Below are 24387 nucleotides of genomic sequence, written 5' to 3'. Positions count from 1 at the left end.
TCTTCCCGGCCTTACAGCGGTATTTCCAGAGAACAGCTTAGGTTACAACGTGTCCAGAGAGGCCAGGAAGGCTAAAAGGCATCCCCCACCCCCTGTGCCCTCAGAAATGCTCCTTGGCTTGCATTTACACAAAAATGGGAAACGCAGAAACACGCAGAAAGCACAGCCAGGTCTGCATCACCCCGAGGCGATGGATTTATCACTGTGGCTTTTGCCATCACCCCCGGACCGTGCCAGGCTTTAAGCTGGGGCTGGCAGCTGCAGTGGCTGACCCTCCACGGCAGCAGGGTGGACTCTGCAGGACGCTGAGCTGAAAGACGAAGTGAGAAACACGCGTCTGCAAACCTGCTGCTGCCTCCGTGGTCCTTCCCCCTTCCTGCAGCCCCACGGCTGCCCACGCTCCCCTGGGCACGGCTGCTGCAAGGAACAGGGTGGTGGGAGCCCAGCTGTGGCCACAGCAGGGGAGATGCAGGAGGGACAGGTGGGGAAACCTTCAGGGAACGGTTTTCCTGTCACCTCCAAGAGGCTGGAAAGGTTTGGAGGAAGGCGGTTCACACACGGAACCGAAACTGAAGCCAGGGGGAACTCGCTGTGAGCTCTCAGCGCTGGCCTCCAGCTATTTAAAGCTTCAGATGCATCTGAGGGGCAGCTGGGCGTAAAGAAGACCTGGCAGCTTGCACAGACACGCAGGACAGGGGCTTTGGTACAGCTGCAGCAGTCTGAGAGAGCAAGGAACCACTCCAGAAACCAGGGAAAAGCTGGGCTGGTTGATGAAGGAGCAGGGCATGGCTGGTGCCCCTATCAGCCTAACAGCACGTGGGACCAGGGCCAGGGAGATGAAGACTCTTCCAGGAGCCACACAAGGCTGGACAGGAACTGCAACCATGCTCCTGTGGGCAGACACAGAGCTATTGCAAAACCTCCAAACGGGCCACTTGGTCCTCAGGAAGAATTCAAGCAGGCTGAGAGATGTGTTGGTGCGGAAACGACAACTGTAACGTTCCTCGTTAGTCCTTGAGACGGGGCAAGTCCTCCTGTACCATGCTCAGTTCCCAGGGAAGTCTGAAGCCAGGGTTTTGGCTGCCTGCAGGCACTAGATGAACCCAATCCTCCCCCAGATGGGGCTCCTGGTTGTCCCCTTCTCTCTCTTTCCACCTTTCATGTCCAGAGCGATCCCACCTAAAAGCAGCTGTGGTCCTATTTCACCAGGATTTTTTTTTTTTTATTTTCACATTTTAATAGAGAGCAAAGCATCTCAAACACCTGCTTATTTCCTAGTCCAACCCTTGCAACACCTGTACAAAACTCTCCTGGCCGTGCCTGCAATTGTTTATGCGGAAAAGTCCCATCAAAGAAGTGTTTGAGCACTGGACTTCGGTTCTGTTTTTCAAATGTGATTTGAAAGGACGAGGCACTACAAATCTCTGAGGCCCTCTGGCAGGCATTTCCAAGACTCCTGCCTGGCTGTGAGCTATTTGAAACCCCTCACACAGCATTTGAACCCCTCCTCAGGGCTCCACGGTGGGAACCTCTCTCTAGCACCCAATTGCTCACTACAGAGGCAGTTTTCCAACCTCCTGGGCTGAATTTGGCTTTATGGAACTGATGCTAGGCGTTACTACTACAAGAAAATGAAAGCAATTCCCTTCCTTCGCTGATATTGCTCCCTTGAAGGTTTTTGGAGGCAGAACTCTTGTCCCCACTGATCCACCCCTCTTCACTCCATGCCCTTCCCTCCTCACACCTCCCATCCTCGAGTTGCTTTCATCAACCAGTAGCTGCTGCTGAGCATATTTGGGTCATCTTTCCACTCCACTGATCTCCCTTTTTTTGGGAGCAGGATCATCTAGACACTCAAGGAATTCCCATCCTGCTGAGGAGCCAGGCAAGGGGGCACAGCCACCCCCTGCACATGCCGCCTTGTCGGGATTTAGGGAGCATTTGGGATCCCTGCATGGATGCTGAGGCTGATCCTAGCGACAGCAGAGAGTGAAGGGACCAGGAAAGAAGGGAAAGCTGGCAGGTGTCCAGCTGGACAGTCAGGGAGGGTGGGCAGCCTGAACACCTTGCTTTCGATCCAACTAATGAAATTTAACAGATTATTGACCAGACTCTACTCTCTCTGCCTCAAAAACAATCTTTGTCACCGCTGTGGGTTGTTTGCAATAGCTCTAAACTTACAAGATCTTTCTCTCTCCTTTTTTTTTTTTTTCTTTTTTTTTTCTTTCTTTCTTTTTTTTTTAATATTTAAAACGATTAAATTTTTGGACTACACGAAACCAAATGGACTTTACTCTGCCCTGGAAGCTGTTTACGTAACATTTGTTTTAAGTGGTTTAAAACTCAGTCTGTTGAACTGTGTGGAATAAAACGCTGAAATTGCTATATTTGTTGTGATTTTTTTTTTTTTTTTTTTAAAGAAGTCCATCCTCCCTGCACCTAACTTTCTTCCCAGGCTGGAGTTTTTCCCTGCGCGTCTCAGGGCAGCCGGCTGGATTTTCCTGCCTCGCTCACAGAGGAACGGGCAAAACCATTTAATTTCGAGGTACAAATCGCTCTTTTCTCGGCTGTCAAAGCATTAGCGAGCAGAGCTCGCAGCGCCCCTGGCATTTACCGCCCTGTCTCAGACCAGATCTCCAAGCTTGTGGGTATTCCCGGGACACCGAGCGGGGTTTGGGAGTTTCCCCAGGATATTTAAAAGCTGAGTATGCGTGCCAGGGAAGGCGGGACGGCTGCACAGACAAAGCCCCCCACGCCCTCGCTGTCAGGCAGCGATGGGTTAAAGAGTTTGGGGGGTTTCCCTGAGCGACCCCGCTTTATTTTTGGCGGCCCGGTTCCTTTCAGCCGCTGCCCCGGTCCCATTTTCTCATAACCTCCCCTGCCTCCTCCTCCTCCTCCTCCTCCTTATATATTCATGAAGCCGGGGTGAAATAAAAGCTGGGCGGCAGCACAGGAAGAGGAACTCGGTGTGCCGGGCTCCGGGACGGACCCTGCTGTGCATCTTTATCCGTGCTGGGACACAGAGGCGCTCCCCGCTCTCCCCGGCGGGAGCTCTGCACGCCAGCAGGAGGAGAGTTAACAGTAAGTGAGTCGGTCTCACCACGGATGAGATAACACTTTTCTTTGGGATGTTTCCTTCTCTAAGCTCAGAGCCCGGCCTGGTATGGGGCTGCTCTGTTTGCTGCCCGGCGTAACTTCAACCCTGGGACGCATTAAAGGGGCTGGGGATGTGTTCCTGGACCCACAGGTGGAAGGAGAGGCTGGAAGCACAAGACACGTGCACAAGCAGGGCTTTTCTTTGCAATTCACACAGGCTGATTTCAAACTATTGAGCCCTTCTCCAGCCTGTTTTGCTCTGGGGAGATTGGCGTGGAGGGCGGTGTTGAAGGATTATATTGCAGTTGTGCTTTTCGGGGGGAGGGAGAGCTCTCAGAGCTCACACGTGCCTGTCTCCTGTGATCTCTTCCTACTCCCATGGCCTCACTTCCATCCCCTTTCGTCTGGGATTGCAAGGAAAGGACACCCCTGTGTCGCTGCAGAGGAAGCCTTGGGGTTTTGCCTGTAAATTTACCCTTTGGGTAGCAGGAATGTACTAAAGGGTGCAACAGGATCTTCTCTCAACAGGAGGGAACTGGGATCTGATGAGCTCATGCCAAGCCCCTTACCTGGACATTATCAGCACAGCCACCCCCTCAGCACCTTATTCAATGAGGGCTCCATCCCAGCCGGCAAGCAGCATCCTGATCCCACCAATCCCCCCCGCCAGGGCTGGACCTTTGCCTTACTGCATGACGTGCAGCCACTCTGATCCAAGGAGCAATATCTCTTCACCTGAGCCAGCCTTGCCCCATAAAGGGCTGTGCTGATCCATCAGCCCTAAATTCCTGAATTCCTGACGTTGGCACCGTGAACCCAATGAGCATCTTCAACTTCACATCCCATTGCCCAAGGTGCCACTTTCTGACCTCTGCTAACTCTTCAGTCTTTTCTCCCTGTCAAGGTGCAGCTCTAAGATGAAACCTCCATCCGGGCAAGGCGTAAGGCTGGCATTCCTTCTCCTGAGTCTGGCTCCCCTCAGCCTTCCCAGCCCTCTCTGGAAGGACCGGGACTCCCTGATGCAGGAGGAGAAAGCCCACCAGACAGGTGGCAACTTGGTGCTGAGCAGGCAGGAGCAGCAGCTCAGCACAAAGCTGGTAAATCTCAAGAAGAAGGAAGTGGAAACAGCCATAAGTACAGGACAGTTTCCTCCAAGCATGCACTTCTTCCGGGCAAAAAGCCTCATCGATCAGAGCACGGTGTTCAGCATCCTAAAGCGCATGCCGAAAGGTAGGCTGGGCTTCGGGAGTCTCATCTCACTCATCCTTCCTCATCTTTTGCTTTCTGAGCTGGGACAAAGCACAGGATGTGGGAGACAAGCTTATGAGAGCTGCGAATTGTGCTCATTGGGTTCCAGGAAAAGCCCTGACTCCGAGCTCAGGGATGGGGTAGGGGGAGAGAGGAAGAGGGGGCTGGATTGGATGAATGCACATTTCCAGCAATTGTGGCATTTGGTTTAACTTACAATATGGATCCTTAAGTCTTTCAGGAGTGGAGAAGGGGCAGAGGAAGCAAAGACAAGGAGAAATAACAGAGATCCCCATGTACTCGGCATGTTCCAGCCAGGCCCTCTCTTTTTCCCACATACACATTCCACAAACAGGCTACCAGCCTTGTCTTATTCTGTATCCCAGCCAAAAGTGTTGCATTCCCCAAAAAAGTGTTTCTGCAGGTGGCTCTGTAGCAGACCTGGAAGTCTGTGGGCACTAGGGGAGGAAGGGGCTACCTCTAACACTGACGTCTTTTTCTTTGATTGTTGTGTACAAGTCAAAGCCTGTGTATTTCCAGGACTTAAAGTGGGATTATAAAAGGGAGAGAGAGCAACTTTTTACACGGGTGGGTAGTGACAGGACCAGGGGGATCAGTACTGAATTAAAAGAGGAGAGATTTAGGTTAGATAGAAGTCAAAGTCTTTCCTCAGAGGGCAGTGAGGCACTGGAACAGTTGCCCAGAGAAGTTGTGGCTGCCCTATCCCTGGAAGTGTTCACAGCCAGATTGGATGTGGCCCCGAGCAATTTTCCCAACTTCTCCCTCCCAGTGTCTGCTGTGGGATGCAGATCCCAGCCTTGCAGCACCCTAATCCATTACTGTAAACAATTAGTCTGTCAGAAATGTCATTATCCTTTCATGGCTGGATTGAACAGTTAGGAATTTAAAAGTACTCCCCTCTTTCACCTCCAGCATCATTGATACCAAGTGGGAGTCAAAACAAATAATTAACACTTTTCAATCCAGGCGATGTTGAAATGGGTTCTTGGAATCTCTGCAAGGGCTGTAAGCTTTTAGGGCCAAGATCACACCCTTGGAGCTGTTTGAGTGGGACTTGATCAGAGCCCCTGGGAGTTCCTGTTGCTTCAAGCACTGGTATAATATCTGTTGCTGCTCGTGCAGGGAAGGAGGTGACATTGCCGGCCAGAGGAGGGTCAGACAGCTGCAGCATGCCCAGCCTGGTGCCCCAGCTCTGCTGAGAGCAGCAGCCACAGCTCCTCAGCATCTTCACAGCCAGACCCTCTCTAGTGGGAGGTCATAGACATGAGTCTACATTAGATTTGTCCACTATAAATTATAGTCTGGAACTTAATCCAATGTCAAATACACACCAGTCCTGTGTCTTGTCCTTGCTATTCGTGCTCTCCCTTTACCCTGGAGGGCATCAAAGCTATTTTGACTAAGAGGTCTCCCCTTGACTAATGAAATACATATCTAAGACTCCAGCTCTCACAGTATCATCCCTTCACAAAGGTGAGGCTTAGTTCAAGCACCAGTGACACCAGGAGCCTTTGGAAAAGGAGAGATTTCAGCAAAATGAAATGATAGGGAAGGTGAGCAGACAGAGGGTGCTCTCTGTGCCAGCGAGACTGGCAGTTGCCAACACACTGCACAATAACAGAGCGCCCCAGAGGCCCCTGGTGCTGGCCAGCAGCAGATGTACAATGTAAGGGAGCATGCTCTTGATAAGGCACAGAAGTAAATTGTACTTCTGCATCTGAGTGCAATTCCCCAGAGTGGCGTGGTCTGGGATTTTGGTGTATGCCAGAGTCCCAGAGAGCTGAAAGGAGAGACACAAAGATTGAAGCTGGGATCCAAACAGCGTCGGTACAGAGCTTAGCTTCAGGTGTGCTTCAGCCAGCACGCCTTGCAAACTGCTGCCTCCTGTGCGAGTTTATCTTTACATCTGTGGGGCCTGAGCCAGCTCACGGCAAAATCTGTCTGAAAACCTTTAATAACTCGGAGCATTTTCCATCCCAGTGGAGAGGCAGAGCTCCCTATTGATTTCCCCCCTCCCTGTGCTCCCAGGGAGCTGTCACACTCTGCCTGCCCAGTGTCTGACGAGGAGAGGGCCACATCCTCCAGCCTGGGGCACTCACAGCCTTCCAGAAAGCATTTCCAGACCCCCCTGCATGGCTGAACAAACCTCTATCACACTAAACCTTCATCCCAGCTGCTCATCAGGATGTCCTTTTCCCCACCACCAGGTGCTGTGCTCCACCTGCACGACCTGGCCATGCTGAGCGCGGGCTGGCTGGTGTACAATGCCTCCTACCTGCCCGACTGCTACATCTGCTTCACCCCCGCGGGCTCCGTCCGCTTTCGCTTCTCCCGGCCCCGCCCTGCCCACCTGCCAGCCCAGTGCTCCCAGTGGCTGCTGCTGGAAACCTACCGGGGACAGCTGAGCGACGTGGCCGAGTTCGACAGAGGGTGAGTGAGGAGCCTCTTGGTGTCCCGTGGCAGCATCGTGTAGGAGCTCTCTGGTCCAGCTTTCCCCTTTGCTCCCTGCTCTGCAAGTGAGGAGCTCATGCAGGAGCACCCTGCTCCAGCTGTGGGCTAGATATCAGGAAAAAGGTTTTTACAGGAAGGGTAATAAAGTATTGGAATGGTCTGCCTGGGGAGGCAGTGGATTCGCCATCTCTGGATGCGTTTAAGGAAAGACTGGATGTGGCACCTGGTGCCATGGTTTAGTTGAGGTTGGGGTTGGGTTGCACTTGATGATCCCGGAGGTCTCTTCCAACCTATTGATGCTGATTCTTTCCCCTTTGCTCCCTGCTCTGGAAGTGAGGGAGCTCATCCAGGAGCTCTCTGGTCCAGCTTTCCCATTTCTCACTGCTCTGGAAGTGAGGAGCTCCGTTCAGGGTTGTGCACGTGGAAAAAGCAAACAGTAATGTAAGAGCTTGAAGGCTGCTGCATTAAGTAAGCCAGAGTCAGGGACCATAAAACCTGATTTTTTTTTTCTGTGCACACTCACTCTGGCCCTCTGCAGACATGCTGAGGACAGTGGCTTAAGGAGATTTAAGAGACCTGTGCCCAGCCCTCCTCAGCACCCAGGCTGAATGGGCTCTCAGTGTGGGACAGGGCTGCATGGTGCCTCATCCAAAAACTGGATGAGGAAGCCAGGCAGCTGATGAACGACAGGCTCTCCCCAACAGCACAAAAACCCTTTGCAAAGTCATTGTTTTGATTCGGAGCAAGAAGTTGGGCAAACTGTTCGCGTTAATTGCTACACCAGCAAAACCCCTCAAACTTCCCAAAATAAAACCCAACCCAGCTCTCCCTCCAAACACCAAACTTGTTTTCTCAGGCCTGCTTTTGAAGCCCCCTTGGCACCCACCAATGGGAGCATGAGACACTCATTCCCAGCAGGATCCAGGAGCTGTGGCTCTCCCTCCTGGGCACTGGCTGAGCCAAGGGAACCCCAGAGACAGGACCCCTGCCTGGTTTGGGGGCTCTTTCCCCTCAAACGCCCTCCTGCTAACAGAGCTTCTGCCCTCACAAGCAAGGCTCCTGCAGGTGCTCACACCTCAGCTGGCTCCCCAGGGCATCACTCACCCTCCTGCAGGAACTCTCCTCACTGCTGGCAGCCTTTTATCAGGACCAGGCTGGTCTGAACCACCTGGCATTTATTCACTCTCAGGTGGTTGGGAAGAGCCCGGCTCCCCCTCCAGCCACCGGTGATGGGAACTCAGAATCCTATCTCCCAGTCCAGAGGCCATTGATCCCGGGACAAAGCCCTGCTGAAAAGGCCTAGAGGAAGCAGGCAGTTCTGCCGTGGTGTGTGGGGGGCTGGAGAGAGCACGCTAAATAATGCATGAAGGCAGACACTGAGCGATGAGGACAAAGGGAAATATTGAGTAGCCATCCATTCAGAGGGCACCGCTGTCCCTGGCCCTCCGGGGGCTGGGGTGTGCAGGAAAAACAGTGTGTGGGGTGTCACGTAATGACAGACAGCATTGCCATGCCAACACACAAGGAGAGGGCTGGATCAAGGCAGTGCAGATGAGCCTAATTCCAGCATTTCCAAAGTGAAACCTGGTGGGGTTTTACTGCAGTGCTCTTCAGTGAGGTTGTGTGCTCTTAAATAGAGATCTTTTAATTCTTAGTGAGCTGCTGTCACCTCCCCATGGAAGCTGCCTGCGAAGGAGGTCAGGTTGGGAAGCTGAGGAGCTTCCAGACGTGTGGCATGGTATTGCCTTCCCTCCCCAAATCCAGCAATGGGCAGGGCAGAGGGGTCTGTCTCTCCAGGGCATCCACCATCCCTCTCTTATGGAAGTCCAGAAGGGAAGGAGGAAGTGATGCCAGACCCTGGGCTCTTAATCTTTTATATCCTGAGGGTCAACTGCCCTGACACGTGATGGACGAAATATGATCCAGCGAGAAGTCACTTATCTCTGTCTTCCAGAGAGAACACTGGTTCCCCATTAGCTCCCTTCCATTTCTGCTGGGAGTGATGAGGAAGGAAAGATGACAGCACCAGCTCTCTTCGAACCACACCAGGAGACCCATAAATAACGTGCAAGGGATTGGATTTTGAAACAGCTTCAGTTCCTTAAAGGCCAAGCAATTGCACTGGGCATTTAGAAGTGTCTCAGGAGCAAGCCTTCATTGCACTTGTTTTTAGTTGTGTTTCCATGCCACGATGCCACTTTCTGGCTAAAGGGCAGGGCATCCTGTACGCCCTGTCCACCTGAGTGACTGGGGCTGTGCGTTGTGTGGTTCCCTCTGCTCCTGTGTGGAAACATTTGTTTTCAGAGGCAGTATTGCCACATTCCTCTTCTTTTGTATTCGTCTGACGGTGTTCAGTGGCCACAAGTCAGAGCAGGACTTCAGAGTGGCAGGCACTGCACGGGGACACAAGACAGAGCCTCGCTGCAAGGGGCTCCCCAAATCTGGAGGGGAACCTGAGGCAGGGGCCAATGGAGTGATTTTCCTCAGCAAACGCGTGCCTGAGCCAAGAGCAAACTTGGATCTCTCGCATCCTGGGTGCTGACTTACCCATCTGAGTACGCTGTCCTTCATTTCTCGCCCTTCTGTGCTCATCACCACAAAATCACAGAGGAGTCATTAGGCATAATGTGCAAACACACCAACCACAGCCACACTGAGGCACTTCCCCTCCCATTTTCATCTAATCCCTGGGCACTAGTCTAGGGGTTAGGAATGTTTTTTGGCCGTCTGGAAATAGGTCTCTAGCCAGGAATAGGCCCCAATCTGTTCTGCCTCTCAGTTTCTGGAAACTCTCCCAGTCTCCTGAACATGTGCATCCCAGGCTACCTCTCTCCTGCACTCCTCTTTGCCCTTGAGCACTGACAAGCTGAGAGAAAGCAGATGTCAGAGGAAAGAACGGATGGATAGTTGGGTGGTTTCAAGGAAGTGTCAAGGGAATATGGCAGCAGGGAAGGGCTCTCATGCAAGACAGGGTGGATCAGCAAATGTGAAGGAACAATGGAAACGTTTCTGAGAAGCTGCACCTCTTTCACCTTGCAGCATTTCTGGCCAGGAGGGGGTGGAAGAAAGGGGAACCTGCATGATTTTTGCTGTTTGCATTTTTAGGTACGTACACACACGTGTGTGTGTATGTGTGTGTGTGTGTGTGCGCTTTGGAAGGGACTCCTTTTGTTTGTTTCCCTCAAGAGAAGGTCTAATCATTCCTATTCAAAACACACATCTCATGGGCCAAGACCCCAGAGTATTGCGTTACTGGTAAGCTTCCAACAGGATGCTGTCAGGAGAGCCAGGAGACCACGGGCCTAGGGACAGCGAAAGGAAGGGAATTTTGCTTTCATACTTAAAAGGAAAAACAATCCTCACTCATTTTCTTCACAAGCAATTACGATTCAGGAGAATGTCGTTCCTCCCCTCAAGAAGCGACGCAATGGCTGCCATCTCCAAAGCAAGAGCATGCCCCCAGATATTTAGGGAAGCAGCATTGACATTCAGGGTATTTGTAAACTACCACCGCCCACCCCCCGGCAGCCCGAGGATTGGGGCTGTGCCCAGCAGAGCTCTCTATCACCAGGATGAAGTCATCTGTGAGGGAGCTGACACCACGGCCCAGGCTGCAGGGACAGCTCCCCTGGGTGCTGGTGGCTGCCCAGGCTGCCATCACCTTGCCCTCCGTGTCCTCTGCCTGCCTTATCTCACGGAAAAATAGGGCAGCGCGTGGGGAAAAGAAAGGAATAAAAATCCACCACAGAAACAAAGCACTCTGCTCCCTCTACAAGTCTCCCCTTGGGGAGAAGAAGAGGGGATGAGAGAGAGCGAGAGAAAGCGAATGAACCACATGTGACAGATGTTAGTCACACTATTTAATGCACCACTGGAAGACATTTAGATACTACGGTGAGGAGAGGGTCATAATTACCCATCAGGAACAGAAAAAAAGGAGCAGGGAGAAGAATCCCTTTAGAAACAAGGCAACAAAACCTTTCACTTCTATATTATACAGCAGGGGAAAGGAAAATGGGGGGGGGGGGGGGGGGGGAAGCCCAGGAAAAGAGAAAGCCAAGGCACAGTTGAAAATAAATAATCCTTGGCTGGTCATTTTAGCTGTGCCCCTTTGGGGCATATGCATTGCAATAGCATTGTTCAGTGCATCCATGACACGACATGGAAGGCTATTTGTAGTCTGCACCTGATCACTGGCGAAGGCCCGTTCCAGAAAAGAAGCAAAAAAAAAATAATTGTATTTATGAAGCTTTTGCCCCCATCTGCATGAGCTACTGATGGCAAAAGCCCCCGAACCCTTAGGAGATTATCTGGTTATCAAGGATGGATCACTGTTACGCAATAAATCTTCAACAGTTGTAAGGATCAATAATCAGTCTCAAAGGGAAGGAGATTATAGAGAGAAGCACAATTTGATTTATGTGCTTTTAGGAGCAGGGTGGTGTGGGGATTTATTGCCGTTTCTAGCCCAAGAGCACAGGCTAAGTAAACAACCACGAGTTCGTACAGCCAGATTTAAAGGCAGGGAGCTGAGCCCTGCGTGCGCTCATTGCTGGAGGAGCCAAATTCTCACAGGACGAGGGGAGCAAGCGGTGGGAGCCCGACTAATCAGCCATCCTTATCTGCAAGGGAGCAGCCTGGAGCGGCGAGAACGGGCTTGCAAGGGCCTTTTGATCCACGGGGAGGTTTTTCCCTGAGCGCTCGCAGCGCCGGTGGGAAGAGCCGCGCTCGGCTCCCGGTTCCGGGCAGGTGCTCTCCGCTCTGCCCAGCTGGAGGGGACCACGAGGTAAAAGGGGGGAAAATCTCTTTTCCCCCAGCTCTTCCCACACGAAACCTCCCTGCTGAGCAGCAGCACACCCCTTCTGCCCGCGGCTGTCCCCTTCCGCAGCTCGGGCAGCTGGATCAGCGCCTTCGGGATGCTCCTGGCTCCCGCATTCCTGGTTTCTAGGGTGATGCCGCGGTGTCTCCCGCTGCTGTTCCTCTTCGCCCCTTCCGTGGTCCAGCTGGGTCCTCTCTGGTTGCTTGGATTACCGAACAGGAGCTGGGGTTGCCCGGTGCCCTGTGGTAATGGCACCAAAGCCCCTATTGTAATGCATGGGAGGGCAGAGCCCAAGTTGCTGTGGAAACCTTATCTCTAAATTTCCTGACTGTGGAGCGTTTAAAGTCTCATCCTTAGCAGTAGTAGCATCTCTTTTACGCCCAGGTTTACGTTTAAGGTCTCATCCTTAGCAGTAGTAGCATCTCTTTTACGCCCAGGTTTACGTTTAAGGTCTCATCCTTAGCAGTAGTAGCATCTCTTTTACGTCCAGGTTTGCGTCTCAAATTGTTCCTGGCAAAGAAATTAACAGAGTGAGGAAGAAATGAAACTGGAGCCCCTGGAAGAGAATCCTTAGAGGGTGAAACAGCAGGCAAATCCCGGGAGAACAGGCTCTGTTTTATGGGCAGGATGGAGGGATTCAAAAGGCATATCGGTCCAGGATGTCTCAGTTCATGAATTTGGACCAGATCACATTTTCCATCTGTAGGGGGGCTGTGGGGGTTTAATTCCATCCACAGGAGCGTCCTGGATGAAGATAATAAGATCACAAATCAAAGCCACACCTCCCATATAACAGAGCAGAGCACTGCACGAGGATGGGGGCCAAGACATCAAACAGGAAACACTATTAAAGATCAGTAGCTGTTATTGAGGGGAAACAATATTCTCAGATGAAAGCTGAAGCACGGCTGAAGGTATTTCTGTCTGAACCTGACACGAGATAAGCACTGGGCCAGCAAGAAAACATCTGCAGGTTTCTGTGATGGCTTCCATTCGTCCACGCAGGAACGAACCTAATCACCCCTGCACTGCCATTTAGGCTTTGCCCACAAGTAAGAGAAATTACGAGCTACTCTTCGTGGTGGAAGAAGGAGGGCTGTCGCCAGAGGCAAGGCTTCAGGTGGGATGAAGGCCAACAGCTTGCCAGAGGATGGTGGTGTGGCACAGATGCCCAAATGCCAGCTGTCACCCACAATCAGACAATCCTGCAATTTACTGGCTCCCTTAAACTCTGCCTGATAAAACTACCCACTGTCTCTCTGGATTTCTGGAAGAGGCTTCTGTGCCAGCTGAGTGCATGGAGGAAATAAATACATTTCCATCACACCGAGAAAAAGCCAGGGCTGAGATTCTTATCGGCTATTTCCCTGGAGCAGCTACCAGCAAGGCAGGCAGGGCATCAGGTTTGTTCTCCCTGGTGGGGAAAAATGATTCCTGATCCAGAATTGTCTCCCCCTTGCATTTTTTTTTTTAGCTGGCATATTTTGTCGATACAAAGGTATACCCTTGGGATACCCTGGGTGGCAGAGTAAAATTGATGTAAAGCACCATACTTGCTTTTGTAACTCTGTTCCTTGACAAAGGGAGGTTGTAAGCCCCTACCCTGCTTACAGCTCAACATTTATCATACAGATTCTCTAATATACAGTAAATACAGGTGGCAGAAAAATGACCTGAATGCTTCCCAGTTGCACCAGTCGCTGTTGTACTGCAGTGCCACCAGGCTCTGTTTGCTCTCCTCATTCCTTCTCTCCTCCCTTTTCTATAGCTTGCTGAGAAACCTGACCCTGGTGACAGATGCCCCTGAGCTGGCCTACCCCTCTCAGGCTTCCATTTGGAAAAGATTTGAAGAGATCTTTCTCACTGCCTCTGGACTTATCTGCTATGCACCTGTGTTCAAGGCCTATTTCTACCACGGGCTGCTGGAGCTCTATGAAGATAACATACAGTATGTTGAGATAAGAGCTATCCTGCCTGCGGTACGTGGGGTTTTGGCTCCTCCAACAGCCTTTTAAATCCATATTTCTCCACAGCTCTTCTCAAGCCCCGTCCTGAATTTAGTTTTTGGATGTTTGCATACACCTGCCCTTCTAAGGATGCTGGAAGACCTTGATCATATTCAAACGTCTTTCTGGGAGATTTGCACAGGGCGAGGGGGTTGAAAGTGAGAGATTCTTTGCTCTTAATGGCTAAGGGAGATACCTGCTGTGACATAGGCACAAAACTGCATTTTACAGTCAGCCTGAGAGCTGGGTCAAAATCTTGCCCATTGGGAAGACGTAGCTCGGTTTTGTCTGCACCAGAACCACCTGTTCTGTGGCAGCTACTCTGAACGAATTTCCTGTCTTGAATAGATGCTTTTTCTGGAATAGCCGTATTATTTTAAATCCTCAGCTTATTTCAGAACAATTACTCTGAATAGGCGAGTCAATCAATTGGCAAAACACAACCTTCCACAACTTGCAGGCAACCTCAAATTTTGGCTGCGTGTGTGAAGTATGAACTGCTCCTTTCATTGCCGTTAACACCAGAACCTGGGAATGGTTCAGGCCTTTCCCCCTGCGTGTCACCCAGAGCTGGTCAGATTGTCCTACAAACCCACTCTGCCCTAATGGCTCCCCCAAGCACCAGCAGACCACACCACCCTAAAAGCGTTCCCACTCTCCCAGTGACAATTTTGTCACAGCAGACCACACCACCCAAAAAGCGTTCCCACTCTCCCAGTGACAATTTTGTCACAGCAGACACACCTTTCCCATACAATTCTCCAGCCCAGCTCCATGCTGGGCTCCCTGGGGGTGGGAGTTCTGTCAGCCCATCGTGCCTGAGAGGAGAAGGATGCATTGCAAAGGGGGAAAAAAAAAAACAAAACAACAAAACCAAAAACAAAGGGATGTGGAGAAGTCCACAAAGTTTACATGCGTCTTACTTGGCTGCCATAAGCCAGGTGCTCTGAATTCAGCCGCCACCATTCTTTGGGGTACCTGGAAAGAGAAAATAACATCAATGTCAACATGCCTGTGCCGTGAGGCAGCGCCGGCATCCCCTCAGGCCACACAGGTTTCCAGGCTGAGAGCATCTGCCAGGATACAAGTGCATGGGCCTGACTGGAAAACACCCTGCCTTTACCAGCAGCCCTTAGACACGGCTGTGAGTCCTTTTGAAGAGAGGCTTGGCAGGGAAGATTTGCTTCCCATCCAGCTCCCAGTGCTGTGGGAGCCTGCAGAGCCCTGCGGCTCAGTGCTGTGAGCTCCAGGCAAGGCTGGAGCTGGGCTGAGAGGGCAGGGAAATGCTTCCTGGGGAAAGTCAAGGTGAGCAGGGTGTGAGCAAGATGCTGGTGTGGCTGGAGATCCTGCACAAGGCTCTGGCAGCAGCGCTGACGCTGCAGAAAGCTCTCCTTGCAGCAAAGGCTGGCAGGAGCAGCCCCTGAGGTAAAGTAAATGAAAAACTGGGATTTAGCGCGAAACAGCAAACACTGTGGAAAAGCCCTCTAAGCCCAGCTGTGTTTGCAGATTCAGCTGTGTAAAGTCTCACATTCCCGAGGGCTGCAGCTGGGGAAAATTCCCTCTGAGCATCTGCGGCCGCCCCACGGCTGCTGGTGCCGGCGAGGGCGACGGCACATTGTGGGGTGGGGGCTCGGCGAGGGGCGGCAGCAGAGGGCAAGCGGGGGGTGAAGTGGGGCAGCTGAAAGCTGGAAGAGAAAGGTGACAGGGAAAAGAAAGGTGAGAAGGGCGAGAGGAGAACAGACGGAGTGCTGCTGCGTGTGAGCAGCTCCAGGCAGGACCTTTGTGGGACAGTATCAATGGGGCAGTCAGGGTCTCCACCCCTGCTGAAATCAGGGGTGAGAACAGCCCTGGTAGTGAGGAACCTCCGGAGCAAGCTGATGAGACAGAGCGTGCCACAAGGATTCTTTTTCCCAGTTTGCAGCCAGAGGCCGGGGAAAGCGTGGCAAGACTAGCTGACTGACTCAAGGTCAGGAGGCAAACTTCTGGCAGAGGGGAGCAGAAGCCCAGCCATGGCATGCCTGGGGGCTGCCTCGCCTGACAGACTGCCACTGCAAGGCACAGAGCATGTGTGAGCCGCCAGACAGCTGGACAAAACACTCCGGCATTGGATAAAGACAGGAGTGAGAGGTCACGGTCTCCTCTGGGTTCTCAAGGGCGTTTGCTTGCCTCGCCTGAACACGGAGAAACTTGTGTCACACAGGAGGGCGGAAACCCACCCCTTGGTTCTTGCCAGCTGGTAAAGGCTTGAAGAAGAGAATGTTCTGCACAGATTTCACCGTTTTTGTCTTCCTGCCCTGTTCTCAGGACCGCAGCACTCCGCTTCTCCCAAGGCTTTTGCCACCCCATTTCTCCCACCTCCCAGTAAAAACGCCTCTTGTAACCACTGCTCCTCACATGCTTCCCACGCTGCTTTCCAGGTGTACGAGCTGGATGGCACCAGGCACAATAAATCGTGGTCCGTGGCAACCTACCGGGAGGTGACCAGGCAGTTCGTGAAGGAGCACCCAGACTTCGTTGGAGCCAAGGTTATATTTGCAGCACACAGGTAAAGGCTGAGCAGGGCTGAGAGCGGCCGCGCCGTGTCGGAGGTGGGCAGAGGGCTGGGAGAAGCAATGCTAAGGGCTGGAGCACCGGAGTTGGGTTGGCAACGTCCACATGGGTTGTTAGAGCCGGGGTGTTGACTCCTGAAGCATTCCCTGGCGTGGGTAAAAGGCTGAGGGTGAGAACTCGTCTATAAAAGTCTGCCTACGTGCGAAGCGAGCGGGGCGGACTCAGAGCAGTGTCCATGAGCCCTGGGAGCTGGAATGAGCCAGGCAGGGCTCTGCGTGTGCTCAGTCCAAGCTGTGCCCGCTCTTCTCCTCCCTGCAGAGACTGAGGCAGTGACAGCAGTGCCCCAGTTTGGGCACTGGGAGTGGCAGAGGTCCCAGTGGGACCGTGCCCACGCCGCTCCCGGCAGCTTGTGTACGGTATGTCCGCGCTGCTGCCCGGGCACAGGGCTGCTCTCCAAGTCAGCCAGATGCCACGGAGTCATGTGAGGTGATCCTCAGCAAGTGGAGCAGACCTCTCAGCAGCGCTTGCTCGCTCTGCTTTGGCACAATGCCCTCTCCAGTTCAGAGCTGGCTTGCCTCTCTGGCCAGCTTGGGTACGGACGCAATCTGCAAAATGCACCCACAAGCTGAAGTCTGATAGGGCTGGAAGAAACCTAAATGTAAAACTCTCTTGAAATGCAGTTACTGCCTCACCTACCAAGAGGATGTGTGGGCATATGTGTGCACGTAGCAAGTTTCCCCTAGGCCTCTCCCCATATCATTTTGGAGCTGTGGCATTCCCACATGACCCCTCCCTTACCTGCTCCCTGCTTTTGACTGTGGGTGTCACGTTGCTCAGCATCTCTGACCTGGTGTGACAAGGAGTCACGTGTAGGCTGGAAGAAACCTAAATGTAAGAAAAGAAATCCAGTTACTGCCTCACCTCCCAACAAAACAGCCGGGAGGAAAGGAAAAAAAAAAAATTAATTAAACATTTTCTCTCCACACTGCTGTGTTCCCTTCCCTGCTTGGTACATGGGAAAGCCGGTGAGTTAGACAAGCATGCCTCAACTCAAGTGACAGCAGGGTCTAGCCAGGCATTTCCTGGTCATTCATGGGTTTCCTTTCATAATATCAATCTTCTACTGCTGTTCCTCTAGAGACCCGAAGCTGGTTGTCAGATTCAGGAGCAGCTCGCATTTTGGAAATACCCCCGGGGGCCCCATTTCAGAAGTCAAACCCCGAGAAGGCAGGCCCATGGGAGTCAGCCTCTGCAGCGCTTTCTCTCTCTCGCTCTCTAGGATGCTGAATGTTTCTCAGATTAAAGAAGACGTCCTCACTGCCATGGCACTCAGAGCCCGCTTCCCAGACACCCTGGCAGGCTTCGACCTGGTAACTGTATTTCTTCTGGGGCTTCACCTTAACCCCTGGTGATACAACCACAAATACACCGTGGCATATGTTGTATACCAGAGCCAGAGCCTCGGCTGCTGTACTGAAATCAGCGTTAATGAATTGCAAATCCTCCAGCTAAGGATTTTGTTCAGGGTAATTGACAAAATCCCCAGAAAGAATCAGCTCCCCACCCCACAGCATTGTCATTTCAGCACAGCTGGCACCTCATTTATATAGAGCTGTGAGTCCCACCATCTCGCCAAGCGTGCTCAAAAATACCTTTCTGCTTTCCCCCAGGTTGGTGATGAGGACGAAGGTCATTCTTTGTGGGAGCTCAAGGATGCCCTGACCATCCCATATTCCATGGGGGTCAACTTGCCATACTTCTTCCATGCTGGGGAGACTGGTGAGCATGAGGGCTCAAGGCTTGTTACTGCTTGCAGAGGCAAGACTGAAATCTTGCAAAGAGCAGGAGCAGCAAGCCTGGCTGGCCTGCTGGCTCTACCAAGAGGATGTGTGTGCATATATGTGCACATGACCAGTTTCCCCTGTGCTTCTCCCCGTATCAGTTTGGAGCTGTGGCATTCCCACAGGACCCCTCCCTCACCTGCTCCCTGCTTTTGACATTGCTCAGCACCTTTGACCTGGTGTGACAAGGAATCAGAGTTATTGCTGGTAGCCATTTCCCCCCTGGAACAGCACTCACTCCGCATCCACAACAGCAGCAGAGTCCCCCAACCATCATTTTACATTTGAAGGTGAAATAATGTTTGAGCCAGACTCGGGTCTTAGCTGAGCAGGCTCATCAAAGTAACTGATGTACCCTCCATTCCTGGGGCAGGGTATTATTATTGGCAATATATTATTCAGTCTGTATCGGTGGGGTTTATCCTGACCATGAGAGTCATGTCTAACCTGTGCCTTGTGTGCTACACGCTGACATCTACAGAAAAAGTGTGGCTACCCTGGGCTCCCCTTATAGCCAGAGGCAGGAGGAAGCACTTCTAAGCCACCACACATCTCATTTTAATGCACAGGCTACTCCCCAATAATTGTTACTTCTCTCCATTGACAATTAATGAAGTCCAGCATAATTAGCTCAGCTGCAAGAGCAATACTGTAAACATCAAAAGCCAGGTGAGATGAGTGGGTATCTCTGTGCTGGGCAATATCCCGGGCAGGTTTAGATCCCTGCATCACTGAAAATGCCAAGTGGAAACTCTTGAGCATGAGCAACCCTCTCGCCTCACAACTGGGACAGCTGTTAACAAAATCCCCTAGCAGTTTGAGCAGCTTTATTTCCTCACAGCACTGCAGTGACTGCTGTCTGTCTCTGCTCAGACTGGCAGGGCACCTCAGTGGACAATAACGTGCTGGATGCATTGCTACTGAATACCAGCAGGATTGGCCACGGACTTGCTCTCATTAAACACCCAGTAGCCAAAGGTTTGTCTCTGAAGAGGGATGTTCCTGTAGAAGTCTGTCCCATCTCCAACCAGGTATGTTGTTAAAAGCTTAGGTCTTGTGGCTGGGTCACTGGAAAGGTTTTTACCACAGCTGTGAGGGTCAGCAATGCACACAGGCTGGCTTAGTTTCCTTTGCACCACCTTACGCTGCAGTTTGCTACGTAGACATACACTGGGAACATATATAAGGCTTGTAATGCCAGCCAGCAAAAAAAAAAATTTAAATTCCTATCTAGAGGAACTTGGGGAGGCAATCATCCCTAGTGGAGATGAGGCCCAGAGCCACAGAGGTGTCTCAGGAGACGTAATTGAAAATACTTCAAACCAGGAGGGCCAGAGGCTGAGAAGCTGGGATTGTAACTGGAAGTCCTTGGTTTTGCAGAATTCATAACCAGTGGGAACTCTCGTGCAGCCCCTTAGTGTGGTGCCATTATCCCCTGGGTGCAGCAGAAAGGATATTTTGGGTGGAGATTTACTGGTGTGACCCTTAAGGGACAGAACCCTGACACCACCTCCACTCAAGCTAAACACCACAGCAAATGTGCAACCAAGAGACTGTTGCTGAATTGCTCACAGTCAAATTGTTCTAAACAAGCTCAAGTTATTCACCCCACTGGCCTTGATTAAGGTGATTTATTTAAGAAATTAATCTCCTTCTCCAGGCAGTGGAGACGAGCTGGTTGCTCCTGCAGCAGTTCAGAGCAGAAAACATTCTGAACAGTCCTCTGGAGCCTGTCCCTCCCTGACCTGCTGTCACAGGCAGCCCTGGCAGGTGTCAGTGGCACGCAGCTGCAGCAATAACCTGGCCTGGTGTTGTCTCCCACTCTTCCCCACCCAGGTCCTGCTGCTGGTAGCTGACTTGAGGAGTCACCCTGCAGCTGACCTCATGGCTGAGGGGCACCCCATTGTGATCAGCCCCGATGATCCCCCCGTCTTTGGAGCAAAGGGAGTCTCTTATGACTTCTACGAGGTGTTCATGGCCATTGGAGGGATGAACGCTGACCTGAGGACCCTCAAACAACTTGCACTCAACTCCATAAAGTAGGTCCATCACCTCTCTCACCTCGTCATGGTAATCCTAAGGAGACTATCAGCTTGCCCCCCTTGCTTGCACATTTGGGTTTTGGCCCTGGAACCTCCTCTGCCACGAGCTGGGCTTCTGTTTATCCAAAATCTCTTCTGTGTCTTGTCCAAAGGCAGGACACAGGGACCCCAGAGGCTCCTCTGCCTGTATTCTCAAGTGCCTTTCTCTGACTCCACGCCTCAGTGTATTCCTCCTTTTCCATCCTTTGTGAACTTGCCTCCCCCACCTGGTTCTGGGCTGGGGAGAAATCGTGTGTCCTTGTATCACTTTCCTATTTCTGCCAAAATTTGACTTGCTGCAGTGTTTGCCATGACTCACCTGGGAAACACAGGAAAACAATTAGCATTTAACTAACCCCTTTTTCTATGAACTGGACAGTTCTGAGTGTCCAAAAATAGTTTGGATACGATGCCCAGGGTCTTCCTGCACATTCCTCAGCTCCTGCCTCTTTTATACTGTGTTACTCTGTGTGGTGCAGGCACGTCCTGCAAGGGTTAATCTCCTGCTGCCTCCTGCCTTTTCATTTTCGGTGCTGCTCTTGAAATAGCTGCCCCCTTGTCTCCTGCCCTGATACTGCCTTTCCTCCTCCTCGCAGATACAGTGCCATGCTCCCGGATGAGAAAGCCAAGGCCAGAGGGGTCTGGCAGAAAAAATGGGACCAATTTGTTGCTGACCTCTCTGATAGCTTTCCAAGGGAGCTGTAGAGAGGACAAGGCTCATCTCAGAAGGCATTTGGCAAGCTGGAGCGAGCCAGACTGATTGCTAACAGGGAGACTGCATCTTCCATGTGACCTGAGCAGATAATTGGACGTCAAAGCCTCACCTGGCACTGGGCGACTCTGCTAAGCCAGGCTTAACGGGCTGAAAGCTAAGAAGGAGCTGCACTATCCTGTGAAACTCACGGACCGCAGATAAAAGGGAGCAGTAAGCCTTTAGAGCAACCACAAGAAACAGCCCTGCTCAAAAAGAGTCAAAACAATTAAAAATTGCCGATGACCGAATCCTGACATCCTTATTCAGGAAAAAAAAAATAAAAAATGCTTTCCAATTACAGCCGGCAGGAGATTGCCAACAGGAGGATCTCTGAATTTTGGCTTATCGTTGCAAAACGCCAGACCTTGTTCCGGAAGCAGCTAAGACAAACATCCAACCATTTGGGCCACTGACCTTCAAGAGAGCCAGGACTGAAAATGACTCTTGTTATGTTTAACCCTGGGCCTGCTGCCAAAATAGCATCGCTAGGTCGAAGAACCAGTCATAGGTCTGATGTCTGCTATTTCAGGACCTACCATGGCTGGAAAGGAGCTGGTGGGACTTGCTCCCAGAACATTAAAGCCTGGTTGCACAGTGATCATAAAGGCAGAAGAGAGGTGCCTCAGCTGCCAGCAGTTTTTTTTTTTTTTTTACTAAAAAACTTTTCCTGTCCTCTGGTCAAAAAGGAAGACAAAACACATTGCAGGTTAAGTCAAAAACATCCTGGCTTCCCAGACCCAGCTTGATTGAAACTATCCCCCTGCACAAGGCCGTGTTAACACAGACATTTATAGGAAATACCTTCTGGTTTCAGGGAGTTCCACTACCAGCCTTTGTTGCTGAACTCATCGTGCAAACGTGGCTTTATTCAGCCTGTCAGAGAGATTTTCACCTTGGTGGAGAACTGCTGTGGGTATCCACAGGGCTCATTTGGACCTCTGTGGTTTCCAGCTCCTTGGAAAAAAAACAAAACAAAAAAACCCCAAAAAAACACCAAACTACACAAGAAATAGTCCCTTGACAAGCTGATTCCCTGTCTTAACATCATCAAAAATATCAGGAGGAGAACTAGTTGCAGGGAGATGAAAAAAGAAAAAAAAAAAAAAAAGGAAAAAGACATCTTTATCAGCTTGGTAAATAAATTCAGAAAAATCCTTCAGCACACATATGCCAAGCACACAGCCAGGATCAAAGAGCATCTTTCCCTGACTCCAGTACAATCATGCTGGTTTGCATCAGTCAAGGGAGAATTGACAAAAGTTCCTACCAAAAGACATCTCCCTCTTCTGAGCCACAGACTTGCAGAGGTTCTTGTTTCCTAATCTGACCAGCCTGGGCCAATTGGCTCTCTTTATGCATTCTGTTAATTGTCTCAAGCTGCCTGGCCACGGTGTTTATTTCCACTGACCTTGGTTGGAACACCTTAGCAGGAGGCAAACACACTTATTGCAGAAGTGGATCAAGCTGTGCAGCCTGCGTGCCCTGTGTTAAACTGCCCACAGTTCACAGGCTGCAGCTCCATCCCTGCTTATCCCAGAGAAAATAAAACCCAACCAAACCAAACCCACTGCAAACCCCACCAGGGAACACAGATAAAATCACAACAAGCTGCAGGCGTGTGCATTGCAGAAGGCAGCAACGCAAACCACAGAAATGCAAAAGTGAGAACCCAGTGACACCCCCAGCCCTTTTCAGCCACAGCTCCCTCTACTCCAGCTCTCTCTGCCCACACCCCCAGCATCTTCCTCTGAAGCATCCTGGTGCTTTTTTCGCAGGCTGACCTCTCCTGGGCCTTGATGCAGGTTTGGCCCTGGGAGGAGTTTTGTACTGGAGGAGCAGCCAGAGCAGGGCCACCCTCGCTCCTGCTCCGTGAGTGTTCACACAGAGCTCAGACTAAAGTCCCCACGGGAGGCTTTGGCCATGGCCAGCTTATAAATGCTGACTTGGGAAGTGCCTTACTTGTAATGCTGCTGAGGAGAACCACTGCAAACCAGCAGGATGGCTGCCAACCAGCGACCCAAAGCCCCGTCCCTCTCAGCAACCTGATCTTCCAGCTTTGCTATACGTGGATGGATGAGGACCTTAATTTGCCATGTGTTGATTCTCCCTTAAATAAGCCTCTTTGCTGCCAAGGTGAAGCTAATCATTACAGAGCCTCTGTGGGAGGAGCTGAGCTCCTCAGCACACAGGTTGACCCATGCCCCTTCCTTTCCTACCACAGCAGAAAGCTTTCAACTGTTCCTGCACGCTGTCCCTTGAGGCCCTGAACCACTTTTTGGTCACCTGTGGTCCTCCTTTCTCCTCATTACCTGAAGCAGTTGCTGAGTTAGATCTTCCATTTGCCAAATGCTTGCTGGAACCAGTTTACCTGCTGTGCCCAGTTGGTTATTTTTTTTTTTTCCTAGGACAAGCTTGTAGCGCACATTTATTTACTTCGCAACTGTGCCGTGACGGGGCCGAGTGCCTGGAGCCACCAGTGCGTGATGCTGTCCAGGATTACAGCAGAATCAGGTTTCTGCAGAAATCCCAGGGGGTTAAGATGGCACAGGTCTGATGCAGCCCTCAAAAAGGGTGAGTGGGACACAGGGAGGGGCCAGCCTGCCTTGCTGCTGGGGAGCTGCTCTTCCTTAGCTGGGAGAAAGGTGCAAACTGAGAAGCCCAGGCGGCATCCCCACCTCTCTAACTCCAGGTGTGCAAAAAAAAAAAAAAAAAAGGAGGAATTTAGGCTGGACCACAGCAGTTATAAAAGATCAATCCATTCAGCTCCAAAGCTTTGGGTAAATTTGGCTGCAGGGCTTCACTGAGCCTCGGCTTTTAGCAGCAATATTCCAAGGGTTTTGCTGCCAGTCTATTCCCTTTTCCCCAGTACCCTGGCTCCCTGCTCACATTTGTTGGCAAATACATCGCATATAATGCTCTCTTGCTTGTCTCTTTCAGAACATAGGCTATAATTAAATTTTAAAACCTGCCTTAATCGTGGGGGTTGTTTTTCCTTCTTCTTCTTCTTCTTTTTGTCTCCCCGTTAAAAAAGACCAGGGGATACCCAGATTTGATGGGAGGTTTGAATCTGGAACGTGCTGGGGAGGGGGATGTCTCACATCACTCAGCCTGGAGCGATCAGGGAGTCAGGAATGCCTTCACAGCCTGCTGCAAGGGCAATTTGATCTGTGGAGCTAACACGGTGTTAATCACCTGGCCAAGACACCTCACAGGTCCCCTGTTCCCCCTTCCCCGAGCCCCACAGTAGCTGCATCCAGCTCAGGGCTGTGTTTCGATACAGAGACCACCTGACAGACAGGATTTGCTCGTGCTGCCTCTCCTCCCACTACAGTTTTGTACCATCTCCGTGGTGGTCACTGCACGCGAAAGTAAAGGGATGACTGAAGGTCATTTAACCTCCTTTTAGCACGATTTTAGGAAGGGAACAGAGGGAAACAAGGAGAAGACTAAATGATCAGCCCTTCATTTTCAAAGAAAGAGAATTCTTTTCAAAGAATTGCCTTGTGGAGCACCAGGTACA

General features: G+C 51.4%; 1 protein-coding gene and 1 long non-coding RNA gene across 2 annotated transcripts; one reads left to right on the top strand and one right to left on the bottom strand.

Moving 5' to 3' along the window:
- The first annotated feature begins 2954 nt into the window (after positions 1-2954).
- On the top strand, positions 2955-22838 carry ADA2 (adenosine deaminase 2). The gene is made up of 10 exons (XM_066184289.1): positions 2955-3081; positions 4001-4326; positions 6573-6795; positions 13404-13614; positions 16059-16186; positions 17471-17561; positions 17862-17970; positions 18906-19063; positions 19869-20071; positions 20710-22838. The coding sequence occupies exons 2-10, from the start codon at positions 4014-4016 to the stop codon at positions 20816-20818; spliced, it is 1545 nt and encodes a 514-aa protein (XP_066040386.1). The 5' UTR covers positions 2955-3081; positions 4001-4013; the 3' UTR covers positions 20819-22838.
- On the bottom strand, positions 10859-22895 carry LOC136289953 (uncharacterized). Its single transcript, XR_010720905.1, has 5 exons — positions 22827-22895; positions 16990-17076; positions 16113-16337; positions 14565-14619; positions 10859-12145 (listed from the first exon to the last, which is right to left on the bottom strand). It is a non-coding gene; the product is annotated as an uncharacterized lncRNA (long non-coding RNA).
- Between the last annotated feature and the right edge of the window lie 1492 nt (positions 22896-24387).

The sequence above is a fragment of the Chamaea fasciata genome, unplaced genomic scaffold (assembly GCF_029207755.1).
Source record: "Chamaea fasciata isolate MVZ Bird 193981 ecotype frontalis unplaced genomic scaffold, bChaFas1.0.hap1 SCAF_5, whole genome shotgun sequence".
In the NCBI taxonomy this organism is placed as follows: domain Eukaryota; kingdom Metazoa; phylum Chordata; class Aves; order Passeriformes; family Sylviidae; genus Chamaea; species Chamaea fasciata.
Note: the sequence above shows the minus strand (reverse complement) of the source record. Positions and strands in the feature narration are given on the sequence as shown.